The 19140-nt window shown below is 49.7% G+C and overlaps 1 protein-coding gene across 1 annotated transcript in view; it reads left to right on the forward strand.

The window, feature by feature from the left end:
• The first annotated feature begins 13275 nt into the window (after positions 1 to 13275).
• FBN1 (fibrillin 1) overlaps positions 13276 to 19140 on the forward strand; it is a 643598-nt gene continuing 637733 nt past the window's right edge. Inside the window, exon 1 of the mRNA XM_069624792.1 lies at positions 13276 to 13975. Coding sequence (XP_069480893.1) covers positions 13776 to 13975 — 200 coding nt within the window. The 5' untranslated portion in view covers positions 13276 to 13775. The remainder of the gene's footprint in view (positions 13976 to 19140) is intronic.

Here is a 19140-nt window from a genome sequence, read left to right on the forward strand (position 1 = left end):
TGCGGCAGTGTGTGAAAATGGCAACTGGCTTCACTCACAAATGGGACGCCCCGCTCGTCGGTGAACCGCGGTACAGTGCTGCATGAGGGTCCACCGTTAATCAAGTACTACATTCCACTGACCCTTCACAAGTTTGTTCGCGACTGCACAGATAGTATGTGAAACAATGGGACCATAGCAGAATGAACATATGAACCAATATTTCACTGCCATCGGGATTAAATACATGATTGTAATAGCAAGATGCCATGCGTCGAATTGCAGCGTTGTGTGCGGGACGTGCTCGCCCAAAGGGGATTGCAGCTTGCACAGGTGGAATGAATCACCATAGGTGGAGGCTATACAGCCTGAAAACACATAAATTGCACACCCAACCCCCTCCCACAACCACACCCACTCCAAAATGCTACCGGCAGGACTAGCGATGTTGGCCCTGGGGGACCTGATAGCACTGCAAGTACTCCAACTTCAAGAAGAAGACGAACACCAACTACTACAACAACCGGCCGCACAGAGGAGACGCAGGAGGAGGAGGGCAAGGCAGGGCCAGCAAGGCCCACCAGCACAGCCACTACCACCACGCAGGCAGCCCGCAATCCCACGCCTCCGAGCACATCCGTTCAACCTCACTGATGAGCAGATCCACACCCTCTACCGTTTGGACTGGGACACCATAACCGCCATTGTGGACATGACGCACGCTGACCTTGTCAGCATGATAGATAGCCCAACCGCCATCCCACCCCTACTGAAGGTGGTGTCTGTACTCCACTTCCTGGCCACAGGCACCTACCAGCACACAGTCGGACAGTTGCATGGCATTTCACAGCCACTGTTGTCACGGACACTATTGCAAGTGCTCGATGCCCTCCTGAAGCACGCAGACGACTACATCTCTCTACCACGCTCGGAGCAGGAAATTACGAACACAAAAGTGGGATTCCATGCACTTGCCGGCATACCGGGTTGCATTGGTGCCATCGACTGCACCCATGTGGAATTGGTTGTCCCACATGCCTTGGAGGCCCAGTACCGCAACCGAAAACAATATCATTCTCTTAATGTACAAATGGTGTGTGACTCCAACAGGATCATTACACATTGTTGTGCCCGATTTCCTGGATCAACCCATGATTCTATGGTCTTGAGGAACTCTACAATACCACGCTACATGGAGCGACACGCAGGGAACAGATCCTGGCTACTCGGTGAGTCTCATTTCATGCATGATAATGTGGGGTATGTGATGCGGCAATGACCTGGCAGGAAGGGGGGGATGCGTACGTAGCAATGTCATTCCACAAACATCCTTTATTGTCCACATACAGGTGATGCCGGGTATCCACTGAAGAGATGGCTCCTTACACCACTCCGGAACCCACAGAACCAGCATGAGGAGGACTACAACCATGCCCACTCACGTACCCGTGTAGTCATAGAACAGGCATTCGGCCTACTGAAGGGTCGTTTCCGCTGCCTCAGCAGGTCTGGCGGGGCACTCCTGTACCGCCATGAGAAGGTTGCAAAGATGGTCATGGCATGTGTCATGCTACACAACATGTGCGTACGTAGAAATGTGCCCATGCCCCCTGACGCAGAACTGCAAGCACCTGAAGATGGTCATGATGAGGGTGGGGATGTGGCAGCACCTCAAGGAGTCCGCGAGGCACAGGAGGGCCGTGAAATTCGTCAGATTATCATAGATTCATGCTTCTAGCACTCACGCATGGTGGCTGATACATGGACACGGGACTTGTGGCACTGTGTGTGTCTGGAACATGCACAATATGGACTGTACGCCTATAAAGGCCTCGTACACAAAGATCAATGTCCACACATCTCATTGGATGATTGTGAAATGTTTATAGCATATGTGAAATTATGTTACACACCCCATCGACCCGCCACCCAAGTAAGCCCAACACACCCCCTCCACCCTCCTACCTCCCCCCCGAACACCAGTGTCCAAAGATGCTCATTGTCAGTGGGCAGACGCTATTGCAAGCCCCCTCTCCGGGTATCAGGGGCACCCCTGCCTGTGGAGCGCAGGTTCCTCCCAGATCTACGTTGGGGGCTGCCCTGGACGGAACTTGCAACGGATGATGTCTCTGCCTGCTCACGTCCATGCATGTCCCTAAGGGTTTGTGAGAGCTCAGTGAGCACACGGCGCACAGCGGCAAGTTCAGCACATACGTCTTTGGACGTCGCATGCAGTTCCCCCCTCAGGCTCTCGGTGCTTCTCTCCATTTGTGCCCTTAGTGTCTCTGTACTTCTCTCCATTTCTGCCCTAAGTGTCTCAGTAGATGTTTCTATGGCTGCCTTAGTACCCCCACATTCATCAGCATGGTCCTTGAGGAGCGTGGCCAGTTGCTGCTGTTGCACGATCACCTGGTCGAGGGACTGTTGCCTCTGCTAGGCCATGGCCATTTGCGGTGGTGTCACAGAGGGGCTGATCACCTCATGTTGCCTTGACACAGGGCTTGTGGGGGATGGCCAGTCGTCGTCTTGTGGGTGCCCCTGCGTGGTATCCTCATGGTGTACGGGATGAAACAAACAGGGGGATTGAGACAGGTCATGGATGGATCCTACATCGACATCACCGTTTTCTGTGTCGGAGCATGCTGCCATTAATGCAGTGTCACCTATGGTGCTGCTGCCACCAGAAGCAGTGCCTTCTGTGGCATCCATTGGGGGGACCTGTGGTGGTGCTGTTGTGGGCATGCTGGCTGCTGGGGTGCCTGTTGAAGTCCCCTCCTGTGTGCTGCCACTTGATTTGTGCTGCTGCCGTGTCTTGATCCGTGCAGCTGAGGTGGAGGGTCTTTGGCCGTTGGTCTTGGCCCTCTTTGCAGGTGTGCTGGTAGGGGTGTCCTGGAGCTTGTCGTTTGAATCGGACCCTGTGGTGGAGTAAAGGAGGGCGAGCGTTATTAATGGGTCTGTGGAAATTGGAATGGCAATGTATCACATGCATTGGGGTGGTACCTGAGGGTGATTTGGGTCAGGGCCTTGGAGGTGGTTTCATTTTTGTGTGGATTGAGGATGCAGTTGTTTTGCAGCCTGCAGTTAGGGTGTGCCTGCTTCACGTGTAGAGGGTGTTTTTAGGATTTTTAATTATTTATGTATTTATTGTGACTTTTAAAGTGCGCTATCAGGCCAATGTATGTGGACGTTCTCCTGGACATGTGTTTCTGTTGCACTATGTGGACACATGGTACTTCACATGATTGGACATTGTGGATTTAGCATTGTTTTATTTGGCCCACCTACCTGATTCTTCGGATGTCTGCACTCCTTTCTCCATCCCTCCGACTCCCTCTATACTCTCCATTCCAATGGTGGAGGCACAGATTTCTTCCCAGGGATTCAACTTGATGGGTGATTCCGATCCTCCCCCGGTAGCTGTGGCAATGTTACGGTTGGCGGATAGTATGCTCCGTACGCGTATCCGCAAGTCGTCCCATCGCTTTCTGCATTGCTGTGGGTTGCGGGGTGCGGTCCCCACCGCACTTACCCGCTGTGCCACCAGGGCCCATATGGCCTTCTTGTCCGCAAGTGCCGTCCTGGTCATTTGCGTCGAGAAGACGACGGCAGCATTCTCCTGGAGGGTCTCTGTTAGCACGGTGAGTTCCTCACGGGAGAAGTGGACCTGCCGCTTGCGGTCGCACGCTTTTTTCGCTACTTTTCCCATTTTTATTGTTTTCACTAGGGTGGATGACGGGTTGGGATGTGTCTCAGGGTAGTATTTTTAATGGTTGTGTGGGAATTCTGATTTTATAGGTGTACGGCGTGCTGTTTCCCGTTCCGGGACCATGTTTTTAGTTCTGTTTCCGTATATTTACGGTCACCGTATTTTCCGATTGCCGCTCATTACGGTGACCGCTATGATGGGTGGCGGAATTGCACCTAGGGCGCCGTACGACGGCGGTGAGGGGCGTTTTGGGGACATTTCCGCCATCGCGGACTTTGCACTTCCGCCATGGCGTAGTGCTCGTGCCCGATGGGTCAGAATTAGCCGCACTTTACTCCGTCGTGCAATGGCGGAAACGCTATTTACGCTATGGCGGTCAGGTCAGTTACTTTCCGCCAGGGTCGTAATGAGGGCCATTGTCAGTGAGAATCAACTCTCTGCTGATGAATCTGTGATGTAATTCTTTTTTAATTGTATGAGGGGAAAGGAACATATAGGGAGAGGTATGAATGGAGTGAAGTGCGGATGTGGTGAATGAGTATTCTGGGCATATTTTTCAATGTGTGATTAGACCTAGGAGTTAGTAAAATGTGTTGAATCATGGTCATGATTGTAAGGGACTGACTCTTTTTCAATTGTTTGGCATTTGTAATGTTTGCTATTGTTTTTTTGGAATTTTAAAACATTAATTTGTTAATTTTATATCTTTAAAACATGGGTGTTAAAAAAGCATCTGATGCACAGTGATGTGCCACCTACACAACATTGACCGAAGGGCCTTTTGAGTGTTTTTGTTCTTGGTTTGAGGGTGTTCCCTTGTGGTCAAGTTACCCTCTTATCACCCATCTTTGTGTTAAATGTGGTTCAATATCATATTTTTACTTCCACCCAAAGGTTTGATGTAACCACTGTCCAACATACCAAACCAAGCAGGGCGATACCAAAAAAGATGAGTTGATGAAGACACATGAAATTAGTGCAGAGCCCGACTATTTGACCCTGCACCCCTCCAGCACAACACACTCCGAGAAAGACAAAGTGCTCATCAAACCTACCCTCACCCTAACCCAATACACATCAAAAACACCCCAAATCCTCTTCTCTCATGCCCCCATCCTAATCCAACATACCCAGAAACACATTCAAATGCCAATCGCTTCTAAGCCTAACACAGAACATCACACAAAACACAGCAAATGCCCCCTCCTACCCAACACAAACCAAAACACCTTGAATACCCATCTCAAATACCACCACCTTAACCCCCCCTACCCCCAAACCCCCAGAAAACACCTCCATTTCGTTTTTTCGGGGGCTATTTTCCATGCCCAGTAGAAGTGACAGAGAAGGTGCCTGCAGCCTTTGAAATCAGTAAAACAACTGTGGTCTGCCCGCCACTAAAGTGTCTTCGGTTTAGAGGACCTGGTAGTGGATGGTGTGCTTGGCTTCTTGGCCAAACACAGTTCCATCTGGGCAGTGATGCTTTACTGGTACTGCAGGATGAGTGACAACACAGGAAAATGCCCTACTGTTCTCTTTCCTGGCCTCTTGCATCCATTGGCTCTTCCTCTAGACCATATTGAATGGTTGATCCTGGGCAATGTCTGACTGTTTGTCGCCCAGTTCCTCTCCATTGTGGCCAAAAGTGCTGCCGCCTTTTTTTACAGGTAAAACAACTAGCTCTTAGGCAAGGTTTGCCAGGGCCAACTGGTGGTCTGCTTTAGCATGGATCCACACATCAAAGCAATAACAGGCCTCAGCAGTTGTTGGTGGAGTCTTCTTATGCCCCTGAATCCTGCCATCATCCCCAGCCATGTCATTCCACAACGGCTGCATACTCAAGAGTCGATGAATCGTCATCCTCAGTGTCTACATGTATCACTAAGAGCTCTTGAGGGTGGGGATGGATGGTCTACTCCCATAAGCCCCAGCCTGTCACCACCACTAGTGCTGCATTCCCTGGCCCCAGGTGCTGTTGGAGATTAACTGACACATGCACCACTATGTGGTTAACTCCGGCATCAGGTGGCGGAGGGTACCTGGTGCCAGAGTTGGTACCACTTCTTGACAGGCTGTTCCAATGAAACAGCTTACCTGACACATTAATAAACTACGTATTGTGATCGAACACAGGTGCAAAGGCCAACAACCTACCTACTTTGAGATCGGCCTTGGCAGGGAGGTGGCAGAACCTGCTAATCAATACCTGAGTCTGCCCCACCTAAAACAGAGTCTTAAGGAGGCCGCTGCTCAGCAGAAGCCATACCCACTGAGTAGAGACTCAGCTAGGCCACGGAGCCAGTGCACATTTCTTACCTATTGGACCGCCCTCCCTACTTGTGGTGACCTCTGTCTGATGCAGGGGCCAGGAGGGACGTTCTGACTCTGCGAGAACCCTGCTCAACAATGTATCCAGAATGCTTTGCCAGAGAAAACGGGAGTTGTGGTTTGGCAAAATGTACTTAAAGGTTCCTGCAAGTAGGTAGGTTGCAGAAGACCATAAATATAGTTTAAATTTGCACTTAGCAGGTCTATAAAAGAATGTTTCTGATAGCGTTCCAATGGTATGGCCATGCGTCCGAGTCACAAGGACTCCAACGGGAGACGAGGGGTACGTTCGCATTTTGAACCCAGCAGTTAACAGATTGCTGGTTGCACTCTTTGGTCCTCATTGGAGAGTAGCTTGGAGCAAATGTTGAAGAATTTGGAGATCCAGAGGAAACCCCCCATCCTAAAGAATAAGAATTGTTTATTGATCGAAGCCAAATATACTGCTGCCTTTCCAGCATGAAATGAAAACCACAAGAGGTTTCCATATGATTTCCCCCAGGGGCGTTGCTAGGGGGGGGCTAAGGGGGCTATAGCCCCTGATCTTTTGGTTGTAGCCCCGGATAGAATCTCAGGAGCTACAGCCAAAAGACTAGCTAGCCACCAATCCCAACAGTACTGACATCAGCTTAGCCCCGGGTCTTTTCCAGACCTAGCAACTCCCCTGATTTCCCCTATTCCCAGAGGCTGGTCTGCCATACCTGGCTGGCCTTCAAGCAGTTGGTAACTCAACAATGGAACTTTTCATTTAATAGAGGCAAGTTGGAGATGCTGGCTGTGCCTCCATTACCTTCACTAAATGCTGGATGCTCCTTTACGAAGATATGAATGTTCTGACTCTCAGTTTGAAGAGTGCCGTTTACTTGCCACTTTTCCAGCTAGATTATGAAGATGGTTTTCCGCGGTGGCGGCTTGTCCACAGAGCCGGCCTTAGGGCAGGGCAGGCCGGGCGACTTCCCGTGGTGCCATGCCCCCCCGCAGGGAACCATTATCCCCCCACCAAGCCAGCTCGGGGAGTCTTTCAAGGACTCTCCGGAGCTGGCATAGTGGGAGAAGGTGCGGCAAGTGCCCTTACGTTATTAAATGCTCCCGTGACGGTGGGGCGCATTTAATAACAATAGGGTGCTGATAGCACCCTATTCACAGGATGACTACCTCCCTGCTCCGACGTGGGAGCCAGGAGGTTTTCATTGGAATAGGACGCTCATGCATTAGCATGCATGAGCGTCCTATTCCAGTGATTAACCCCTGCGAGGCGGCGGAGCAGGGAAGGACAAAACAAATGTGGCGCTCCTGCCTCTCCCCCTGTTGACCAGGGCGTGCGGGGAGGGGGAAGGCCAATTCGCCCAGGGCGCTTCTGCCTCTAAGGCCGGCCCTGCTTTTCCATAATGGACAAGGGGGCGCGCTGACCCATCAGTACCCTCGCCCATTATGGACTTGCCGGGCCAGCCCAGTATAAACACTGAGTGCACACACAGCTGATTTCTCCAGGTGGGGAGTGCGGCTTAAACTATCAAATGGAAACGTGTTTTCCTTTTCACCGTTTCTGTTCCCCAGCGTGCATGTCCAGTGGACCATGCAAGGCCAAGGGTGTATTGCTTCCCCAGCCTTGCATTGCTCATTGGGGAAGCAGGCTGGGGAACTCCACCTTTGTGCTTAGTGGCGCTCCTTTGATTCCCTGCACAGTCCGAGGGTCTACAGCGGTGACATTGTAGTGCTATGACTCCTGCTTGCATGTGCTAGAACTAGGAAGCGCTCTTTGCTTCCTGGTTCCTGTTGCACGGGAGCTGGAGGACTTCTGTGTTTCCAGGTAGGTTGGCCCACGGAGAAGAGCAGAGCCCGTACCGGGCTGAAGGTAAGAATCAGTGTTATATATACGCGTGTGCATGAATGAATTAATGAGTGGGTGTATGTGCATGGGCGGGTGTTGGGTGCGCGTGTGAATGAACAAGTTAATGTTGTATGTTGTGAGTGAATGAGCGAGTGAATGATGTGTGAATGTGTGTGGTGGTGTGCGTTTGTCTGTTTCTGCCCAGCCGGACCTCTGATTTTGGGGGAGGTGGTGGGGATGATGGCAAACCCAAAGATGGCCAGTAAAAAATGATGCTGTGATGCATAATTCTTTACAGGGCATCTTTGATAAAAACAACAAGCATGATAAGTGTTATTACATGGCTAGACTGGCATTGTGGTGTGGGGCAGCCAATCCAGCCATTTCTTGCTGTGGCATGACATTTTTTGCTGGCCATCGTTGATAAAGCACAGTTGACAGGAGATCCCCAAGACCACCATGGACTAAGAGTAAGAAAGGGACCATCTTCCCCCAAACTTACTGCGATGACCCATGAGAAAACACAAAATGGAACATAGGAATTTCTACGCTGGCAGCTTGCCTATGCACCGAGCCCTCGCGAAGAAGGTGAACTTGACATAGTTCCCTTTTGATGACTTTCCCTCGCACATACATGTCGCGGGAGGGGAATGCCGGACAAAATTGGCCACAGAGAGTTACCCAATTTAAGTAAAGGGAAGGGGATTTGAGCAGGGTACAGGAAACGGGAAGTGTGGTTTTTATGTGAGTTCAGAGGAGGAGGAGGAAAATGACCAGCAGACCAGCAGGAGGAAGGAGGGAGCAGTGGCTTGTGGAGGAGATTCATGTAGCAGGTGAAGTATTGGCTTTGGAGTTATAGTGGTTCTGCAGTTTGAGTGTAGGTGTTGTGTGGTAAATAGAGTGGTTACTGTAAGGAGTTAATGTGATTTAAATGCTACAGAGTGAAAAAAAGGTGTTTGAGTAATTGGTAGGAGTGGAGTAGGAGTGGGAGGAGGAGAGTAGTAGTTGATAGGAGAGTAGCAATTGGTGGGAGGAGAGTAGAAGTGGGAGGAGGGAAGTAGGAGTGGGAGGAAGAGATTAGTAATAGTTCCCCCAGAAAACCTGGCCTGGTACCCTTCTCATGTGGACAGGGAAAGGCAGACGCTTTCTGATCCCAACCCTGGGGGTGGTGTTCTGCGGGAGGATCACATGACAGGGGAAGCAGGTCAGGAGGGTTGGGAACTCCCCTTGTTCAACTTTCCCCGAAGCCCCACTCTTCTTATGGCTTATTGTAAAAGAACAGAAATAAGAAAACCTTACTTTATCATTAGGGACTTCAAGCCCCATAGTCCTCTAAGTACGTAGAGGTGGTCAGATCATTAATGCAAATGACCTACACAGGAGGGAGACTGCGAGGCTTAAAATGCCCCCCTCGGGTGCAGGCCACGAGAAAAGGAGAGAAGATCAGCAGGAGCTATAACAAGGGGGGTTGTCCTGCCCTCTAAGGATCTTAGGGGTGCGCACAGTGAATTCAGTGCACTCTGGTTTTAGACCCTTACGGGTGCCCGTGCAGTTTGGGCAACCGTTGAAAGAAACAGCATGCTTGCTGCTGTCAAACAGGTATCTCCAATACAATATTCATGTACAAGATTCCAATTCTTTTATACAAAATTGCAGCTTTTTATTAATTAGCTGAAGCTTATTTTCTTTATGCAAAGCATTTTAGTAGATGACAATCTATAATGTCCATTGTGGAACACAAAAGCATAGTTATACATTCACTATGACATCAATGCAAGCGGCATGGCAAATAAAACATTCATTTGTACATTTTAACTGGCAGTTTGTTTGTAAGCAAAACATGTTCCATGCCAGTGAATTTAGAAAACACAGGATGAAAGTGCAGATGGAGGAGACGTTGGTAATCGGTCTCCTATGCCCGGCTAACATCTGACCTCATATTTGGTCTCAGCATGAAGCAGAAAAGTGTGGTACTTGCTTGCAGCTCAAACAGAAGCTGGGAGAGAGAGAAGACCCCGGGACCATTATGTGGCAGATAGGGTCTGGGACTATCAAATCATGAAGTGCAGAGGCAGTGCAGCGGTAATCGAAGGCAAGGGAAGCTTTAGTTCCCAGGAGGCCATCTCAGGTGGCTGGCATGCACCTGAGGACCTTGTGGCTCTCTGTGGTGGCTGGCGTGCACCAGAGGGCCTCAGAAGCAACAGAGAAACAGTCTCTGGTGTCTGGCTTGCACCAGAGGATCTCTGGAGTGACATAGGCTCGTGGCTGTGGACAAAGGCAGACTTCAAGAAGCAGTTTGCTAGGTCGCAAGGAGCCACAGAAGGAGAAGACGTCCTGTGGTTGTAAAGGGACCGGAGAGACAAAGCTTGCCCGATGAGTTCACATGATGGTAGTGACCCCGGAGCGTCCCTTACCCATTTGCGTATCCTAGACAGGCATTCAGTTGAAGAGGAGCACTCGGGTATGAGTGAAAATAACCTTGAAGTTAATTTTGAAAAACGAACGAGACCGATTGGAAAGAAGCTAGCGCAGCACTTGCGCGTGAGTGAAAGCGGTCCCCAAAGCAATTTTGACTACTGAACCATTGAGCAGCAATCAGCGTCAGCTGCTTCCCATCAGTCCACGGAGAGCCAAACAACGTTGACGGCAGCATTGCTACATAGAAAGTCGCCAATACCTTTTCTGTCCGTGCCTTCAACAGGGTGGGGGGCCGAAAAAAGGAAATTAGAGCGCCCTCTTCCACAGGAACGCAGAAAATATCAGAAATCAGGAAAACTGAATGAAAATTGAAAAAATTAAGATGCAAGCACAGGCCTCGAGGCAAACACATACCAGAAAGAAAGGAGCAAGAGCCAATACGAGACTCTGCACCTGTACAACAATAGTCCTTAAAATATCTGTTGGGCCCCTACACTCACCCAATGTCATAGACACCCAGGCCATAATAGCAGGAAGTGGGGAACCATGGTCACCTCAACCACCAGAGGGAGACACTGATCACTCTATAGCGTCCAAAGGCCCAGTCATGTCTCCAATCTCGTCAATTCCTCAGGATCAGATACTGGAGTACCATATTGATTCAGAATTTGAACAGTCATCTGAGGGAGACCAATATTTTCCAGGGGAAGAAACTGTGGAACCAAGGTTACAGGAGTTGCCGGAACCAACAGCGGCGGCGGCCCCGACTGCCCCTTCAAAGCCAACAGAACCTGTACTCAACCCACAGTCCCTGTTATCAATACATATTTTATCTACTCTCCATTCTCTACTTCAACAACTGAATAATAGGCTACCAGTGAAGCATCCACACCCACAGGCATCCAACGACGCACCAGGCTCTTCGGGGGAACCCCGCAACTCTGACAGAACAGTGATGGGCCAGGTCAATGATCCAAGAACTAATACACCTACCAGGTGTACAACCTCACTGCAAACCTCACTGTCCCACGAGGATAGCTCAGTGGCAACGTGCTCGCCTTGGAAGCAAGACGACATGAAGCAACACAGGTCCGCACTTAGAAACCTCCGGGTATTTAAGCACGTTATAAATATGCAACTAAGACAACAACAACAACAAAAAATGTGTAACAGCGCCTCCATGCCCCCGGGCTGTGTGAGCTCTTTAAAAAATGCTAATAAATAAATAAAAGTTCTTCTATCAAGCCAATGAGGCACACACGACTGCACAGGACTAGCAGCCCCACTAGAACACGAGGGGTTCCGCCATAACATTCCCCAAACAATCAGGAAAAGGTGGAACTCCAATCTTCTACCAAGGACGATGAGGGAGACAATGGGGACACTGACACCTCTACCACCACAGCTAGATAACTGGGAGGACATGGACTTGGGTCTAAACCAAGACTCTGAAGAACCATTGTGTCAGTCTCCATTGGATGACATAACAGCATTCCACATTACAATCCAGAAGTCTTGTACAGAATTTAATCTAATATCATCTGAGCAGAAAAAAGATAGTTTCGATTTTAATGCACAAGCACAGAAAGGCAGTGATGTCAACTCCCACTCTAAACCATGTTTGTGAAGAAGGACTTTTGCTCATGAAGAAATCCTTCTCGGAACCGGCATTAAAAGGCTGCTTAGAGAAGAAATGTAAAGCGCCAGAGGTGTCCCCAAAATGCCTTACATCCCAAGCAACCCCCGATTCAGTGTGTGCTTAATCAAAAAAATTCCAGAAGCCAGTGATCATGATGCCCAGTGTCCTGCAAGAGGTGAACTTGGCACAGATTTTCCACTTTTGAACTCCTATCTGAGGGAACTGCAAGGATCCAACCAGCCAGTGGGTGAAGAGTAGTAGTACTAGTGATGATGAGTAGTAGCGGGGAAGGAAGGAGTAGTAGGGTGGAGAAAGGGAGCAGTGGAGAGGAAAGGTAAGGCAGTGCAGAGGTGATGTAACATCAAAGGGTGAAGGATTGGTAGGAGGAGTTCTTTCTTTGCCATCTGTGACACCCAAAGGTACCTGTGTTCTTAACGAAAATGTTAGTGGCTATGAGTGAGCTTCAGGGCCTGCAATCCCAGAAAGAAAGAGGAGTTGCACCTCCTGCGTGTCCCCTTTATTGGGTCAAGATCCCGGTGCGTGACAGAGACCAAGCACAGGACCTCGGGACCTTCAGCCGCCGCCCTAAGGACGTCATGTGTGTCAGCCTGCCTCCCAATAGTTCTTCCACGGCTCGGCACCACTCCCAGAAATGCTGACCCTGCATGCGCCAGGCCTTGCTCAGAGGAGCCCTCTGTCCGTGGTTGATGGGTAGACCAAACCAGTAGGGTTGCGGTCTGTGGGGGAAAAATAGGGGATTTCCCGCAGTGGTACTATTAATCAGTGCAGAGAGTCCTGCCTGTGCTTGGTTCTGTTTTCATGATGATTGTAGGTTGGTGGTAGTACTGGGGGACTGTAAAGAACCAAGTGTCTGTAGTTGATGGTTACAGCAACACTGGTAGGGTTTTGGTCAGCCGTGTAAAAACTGGTATTATGTGTGTAGTTGAACTTAACTTTGACTGCAAATCCTAGAATTCTACGGGTTCATCCATGAAGGATGTTCCTTGGACATAGGCCATCATAATCACCCTACATAGGACCATGTGTTACGTACTTCTGCTAGATAGAATTGTGTTGCCGTCAAAATCTTACAAACTTTATACAACTTGGACTCCAAGCGTTTGTGTTAAATATACACCAGCTAATGCCCCCAAGTTGTTCTGTGGGTTGGTTGAACGCTCCCCAGTCTGCTCTCCCCTGGCCCTGGCTGGCCCTCCAGGCCTCAGCTGGATCTGCCGAGGTTTTCTCAGCTGTTGCAAAGCCTCAGTAAAACTCTTGTAACTGTTTGCCTTTGCACGGAGTGAGCAAAGCTGGCTGCAGACTGAGCAAGGCCTGCTGGCAGGCTCTGTGCTGTGTGCTTCTGGCTGCGGCTCCAGAAACTTTACACCGCCGCGCCAGCGGAGCCTCCTCTCTGGGCCGGGCTATAGGAGGGAAGGGGCAGCCAGCCCAGCTCCCATGGTCGCGGGCGGTGGAGGCTCCCTCTCGCCCCATCATTTCCAATCATCTGTCACGTCGGGGCTGCATGACTGCACGGCGAAGGCATCCTTTCTGCGGATCCTGCCCATGTCCCCCGGGCGTGGCGGGGCATCCCCTTGCGCTCCAGCAGCCCCGCTTTTGGGCAGGGCAGGCCGAGAGCCTCACTGCGTAATGAATAGTTTGCTCTCCGTGGGGACTGCGCGCATTTTTTCTACGCCTCATTAAAGCATCTTCTCAGGGATCGTGGCGCTTTAGTGTGAGTTTCGCCTCTTGGGCTGTGGAGGTCTGTCCTCGGAGCTGCTGCTGCGGGTCCTGCGAGAGCCGTGCGGGGAGAGGCTTCACTGTCCAGGGAGAGCCACCACCGTGCAGGAGCCCGGCTCGGCGGCGGCGGCGGCAGGATGCGGCTGTGCAGGCTACTGGGGTTTGCTGTGGGATGTGCGCTCGTGCTTCTATGCAGTCCGGCACCGGGTGAAGGTGCGCAGGAGGAGCCCCAGGCCGATGCCATCAAGGAGACCAGAGCCAACAGGTCCAAGAGGCGAGGCGGAGGAGCTGGTGCTGGAGGCGGCGCAGGTGGAGCAGGCCATGATGTGCTGAAAGGGTAATTAAAGTGTGTCTGTCCTACATTCCCAGAACAACACGTCCAGGGCGACCCACCTCCTGTCCAGTGCAGGTGGCGTCATGCTCATGGCGACTGCACTTCTTTACCCGAAAGGGACCGAGGCAACCCCTCTCATCAGGGGCGCTACACTTTCAGTGAACTGGCATGCCTTAAATGGGGGTGAAATGCTTTCGGTGGGCGAGTACTGGCGATGCTCATCAAGAGTGCAATATATTCAGTGGGAAAGCAATGGCATTTCTCAGCATGGCTGCACTCCTTTCGGTGGGATAGTACTGGCACTGCTCATCCAAAGTGCCCAATATCCAGTAACAGAGCAATGGCAATACTTTCGGTGGGATAGTACTGGCACTGCTCATCCGATGTGCCCAATATCCAGTAACAGAGCAATGGCAATACTTTCGGTGGGATAGTACTGGCACTGCTCATCCAAAGTGCTCAATATCCAGTAACAGAGCAATGGCAATACTTTCGGTGGGATAGTACTGGCACTGCTCATCCAAAGTGCAATATATCCAGTGGGAAAGCAATGGCATTTCTCAGCAGGGCTGCAATCCTTTCGGTGGGATAGTACTGGCACTGCTCATCCAAAGTGCCCAATATCCAGTAACAAAGCAATGGCAATACTTTCGGTGGGATAGTACTGGCACTGCTCATCCAATGTGCCCAATATCCAGTAACAGAGCAATGGCAATACTTTCGGTGGGATAGTACTGGCACTGCTCATCCAAAGTGCCAATATCCAGTAACAGAGCAATGGCAATACTTTTGGTGGGATAGTACTGGCACTGCTCATCCAATGTGCCCAATATCCAGTAACAGAGCAATGGCAATACTTTCGGTGGGATAGTACTGGCACTGCTCATCCAATGTGCCCAATATCCAGTAACAATGGCAATACTTTCAGTGGGATAGTACTGGCACTGCTCATCAAACGTGCCCAATATCCAGTAAGTGAGCAATGGCATTTCTCAGCTGGGATGCAATACTTTCAGTGGGATAGTTCTGGCCCATCTCAGAAAGGGTACGCTGCTTTCAATTGGAGAGTCATGTCAGTATTCCGGAGGGGTGCAATACTTTCCACCAAGCGTAGTGGCACTTATCTAGCAGTGGCCTAATGTTTTCAGTGGTAGAGTACTTTCCAGGGGGGTGCAACTCTTTGAGTGGGTGAGTAAGGACACTTCTTAGCGGGATTGCAACACTTTTAATGGGATAGCAAGGTCACTCCTCGGCAGGGTTGCTGCATTTTCAGGGAGAATGGTATCCCCGCTTCTGATCAGGTATGCATTCTTTTAAGTGGGAAAGTGGGAGAGTAGCAGCACTTTAAACCTAGGGGCTGTTGCATTCACTGGGAAAGTACCTGCATTTCCCAGCAGGTTTGTGGTACTTTCAATAGGACTACCTTTCCTGCTGAGAAGGGTGCATTACATTTAATGAGACAACTCAGCTGGGTTCCAGTATTTTCAATGGGAGAGTGTTGGTACTTCTTAGTAGGGTTACAATACTTTCACTGGTAAAGTACTTGCACCAATCAGTACTCAGCTAGGGAGAGCAATGCAACTTCTCAGCAGTAGTGTAATGCTTTCTTGGAGAATATATCAGCGGTTTTCAGCAAGGTGCAATGCGTTCAATGAGGGAGTGCTCTGCAGGGGGGAGCATGCCTTTAGCAATAGTTTAGCGGGGGTCCTCCCAGTAAGGTTGTACACGCACTTCTCAGCAAGGGGCACAGCCATTTCAGTGGGGGAGTACCGACACTTTTCAGCAAGGGTACACAGCTTTCAGTTAGAGAATATTGGCAGGTCTCAGCAGAGACTTCAATACTTTCAGGGATATAACACTGGCCCTTCCCCACAGGAATGCAGCACTTTAGAAGGGAGAGTAATGGCACTTACTAGATGTGTAATTCAGTAACAGCACATCTAAAAAAGGGATGCAGAACTTTTCATGCAGGCGTGGAGTATGGGTGCAATGTTTTCAATGGGAGAAAACGATCACTTAGCAGAGTTGCAATCATTTCATTGGGACCGTACCATCACTTCGTAGCAGGTGTGTAATATTTTCAATGTAGAGTAACAGCACCTCTGCTTGGGTGCAATCATTACAGCAAGATATCCGTGGTGCTTCTCAGTAGGGATGCAACACTGTCAATGGGGGGTAATGACACTTCTCAGCTGGCGTGCAATACTTTCCATGGGAGTATGCAGCACTCCTTAGTATGAAATAGGATGCATGAGCAAGAGAACAGACACACCAAGCTTTCAATTCCAAGCTTAGCTTATATTTATCTGGATTTTGCTGCAATAATATCACACCTGGTGCAGCACTTTTGTTATTCAGTTGTAATTTGCAAGATTAAAAGTATACAGTTAATTTCCGAGGCCGGACCTCGAACAACTTGACATTTCTTCCTTTGCAACATTTCTTTCACCTGGTGACAAAAGCCAAAGTTAGCCTCTGCTGTGGAGCCGGTGGTATTAGTGAAAGTCGCATGTCACCTTCAATCCTATTGCAGTTCATTAACGCCTGTTGCATGGCTTTGTATGATTCTCACTGCTGCGAAACCAGAGTGGTTAAACCTTGGATATCCGGAGACTCGAGTCTCGTGGTTGCAGCGAGATTTGGTACCTGGCTGGTGAATAAGAACTCACTTTCGCAGTAGCCTTTCTTTTCACAACCACTAAAAGCCCCATTTTAGTGTATAGTGGTCAATCGACGTTCCTTAGGTTTTGGCTCAGAGGCGCAGCTTTAGCGGCAGCCAGTGAAGCAAAAACTGTTTGTACGGACAGTGGAGGATGGAAAATGTGTATGCATGCACGCTACCTTTAGTGAGGTGTCAGTTTTCCCTTCTTGTGTCTGTTTCTGGCAATGTGCTGTGCTTACGGTGAAGTTTCTGCTTGTGCCTTGGCTGCAGTTGGTTGCCTTTGCTGTCACTTTAAAGGAAAGAGCCTTAGATGTCTGAGGCTAGACAGAACTAATCAATAGTATTGCTCTATTATAGGAAAACCAGGGGAAATTAAGTAGTATCTGTAAAGAAAAGGCCCAGCAATGGGCTGCACATTTTACCACTCAATTTACCATGTGCTTAGCAAACGTTCCTTCTCCCGAGGACACAGAAACACTAAACCCATGCACCCCAATATCCCTGCTTTATGTTTGACTACCTAAAGGAATAGTTTAGTGAGCGTGCACTATCCCGTTTAGTCCATTTCTTCAGTGGTTGGACCCTGTGCCTGCTTTTGGTGAGACTTACATCTGCTAAAACCTTTCTGATCTCTTGCCTCTGAAGGTGGCGGCCTTGCTCATCTTCCATTCTTATGACTACGGTTTCAATGCATGTGTTATCTCGCCTGATGCCCTGATGAAGTTCATAGTGAATAATATAGAGGTCGAAACACTTTTACGCAAACTCCCCTGTCACACCTTCTTTGCCCTACTGTGCCCTAGCGGAGTCCCTCTTTTATCAAAGTTTAAGAAAAGTGTGACACTTGACCGAAGATTGTGTACCCACCTTTATTTTCCCAAACACTATCCGCCCCCTTTCAGATGGGCAATTATAGTCAACCGATGTTCCCCGATGGTGGCACTTAAACTGCTCTGTGGTGCACATCCTCGTCCCCAAAAACGCAGAAAAGGTTCCTTTTTTGAAGTGTAAACACGGGTGTGCCTTCTTGCAAACCTAACAAAAGGGTTGTTTTTGTGTGCATACTGCAAGTTGGCACTAACCAGGGCTTTGAGGTACCATGATGGTAAAAGCCCTGGCTGATCCTCACAGCTCTTAGGTCATTCCCTAAGTCTGTTTCTTTCAGGACTTTTAATATTGGGCTGGGGCAGACACAATGAGAAATGGAGAGTTCCAGTGGCCCCAGTCCCTGACAAGTCACAGCTCACTGGGAAGGGGCCATGAGCCTTCCAAAGCCCTTCATTATGCCTATTCTTCACAGTAAATGGCTGCACCGCATAGGCCCGAAACAGAGTAATGCATGCACACTTGGACATTTTATTCAGAAGATGCTCAGTTCTGTGATGTAAAGACAAGTAGGGCAATACACAGAGATGTCTGGTTGTCTCGTGCAGGGATGACATTTGCAAGCATCAGGGTGTTGTACTTGTTTATGGACCCGTTGATTTCGGGAGTAAGGGATGTTTCAAATCAATGTTGAAAACAAGGAAATGGGGTGTTTTATAAAAATGTGGACATGCATGGGTACAACTATAAGCTGAGAGTGCCCCCACCGGGCGAAGTTCATTTCAGCTGGGAGTTTGTGTATGCACTTTTTTTTTAAATTGCAAAAACGTTTCTAATTTCACAGAAACTTTGTTCACCGCGCATCTTGGTCGACGAGGGAGCATTTGCAGTACAAAAGAACCCCACAAATGTCCACGCAGACAGCGGGCACCTGGAATTGCAGGTAGCGGGGCGTCCACTAGTGGGCACGAGGCGGTTATTTTCCATAAAGCCCAGGGGGCGCGGCTGTCCTTCCGTGCCATGCTGCCTCCCATCTTTATGGAGGTCTTGAGAACGCCCTTAAATGCCGGGGCGATCTCGTCGGCGCCAAAGCAAAGAGAGCGAGCGCGCGTTGTTTCCGAGCAAGGCTGCGCTCTCGGGGCCCAGACCGCCTCCTGCCCGCATGACATCAAGCCCTGGAGGGCGGCGCAGAGTCATGGATAAAACACATGACCGCGGCTCCGTCCCAAAGCCTTTGCGTACATGAGCGCTTCGCCGCAAGTAACCCCGAGGCGCTTACGCAACCCAAGGCAACGCAACGCAGGTTTGCAGCGATTGCGGTGGATGGCGGCCTCAGACAGGACTCCACACCTGTATGCTGCTTAAGCCCCCGCCATTGTCGGCAGAGTATAGGGAAAATCAGTGTGAAGTACTTGCAAAAGATCTTATCGCTTCTCTTTGCAATGATAGGAAATGGCAACTAAGTTGCATCTTATGCTGCTCTTTGGTGTGCTAGCTCAGGTGTTCGTGCGCTGGCTGCAGTGGTAATTGTGTGAACTCTCTCCTTGGAATAGCAGCTTCGAACCTCAGCCGGCCATGCCGTTAATCCTGTTCAGGCTTTTAAAATGAGTACTGCATAGTGTTTTAATAATAATGTTTGTAATTTAGGCGCTACAAAACAATATCTTAGGATCTCTTCGCC

Source organism: Ambystoma mexicanum, chromosome 11 (genome assembly GCF_040938575.1).
Source record: "Ambystoma mexicanum isolate Mex_15411 chromosome 11, UKY_AmexF1_1, whole genome shotgun sequence".
Classification (NCBI taxonomy): domain Eukaryota; kingdom Metazoa; phylum Chordata; class Amphibia; order Caudata; family Ambystomatidae; genus Ambystoma; species Ambystoma mexicanum.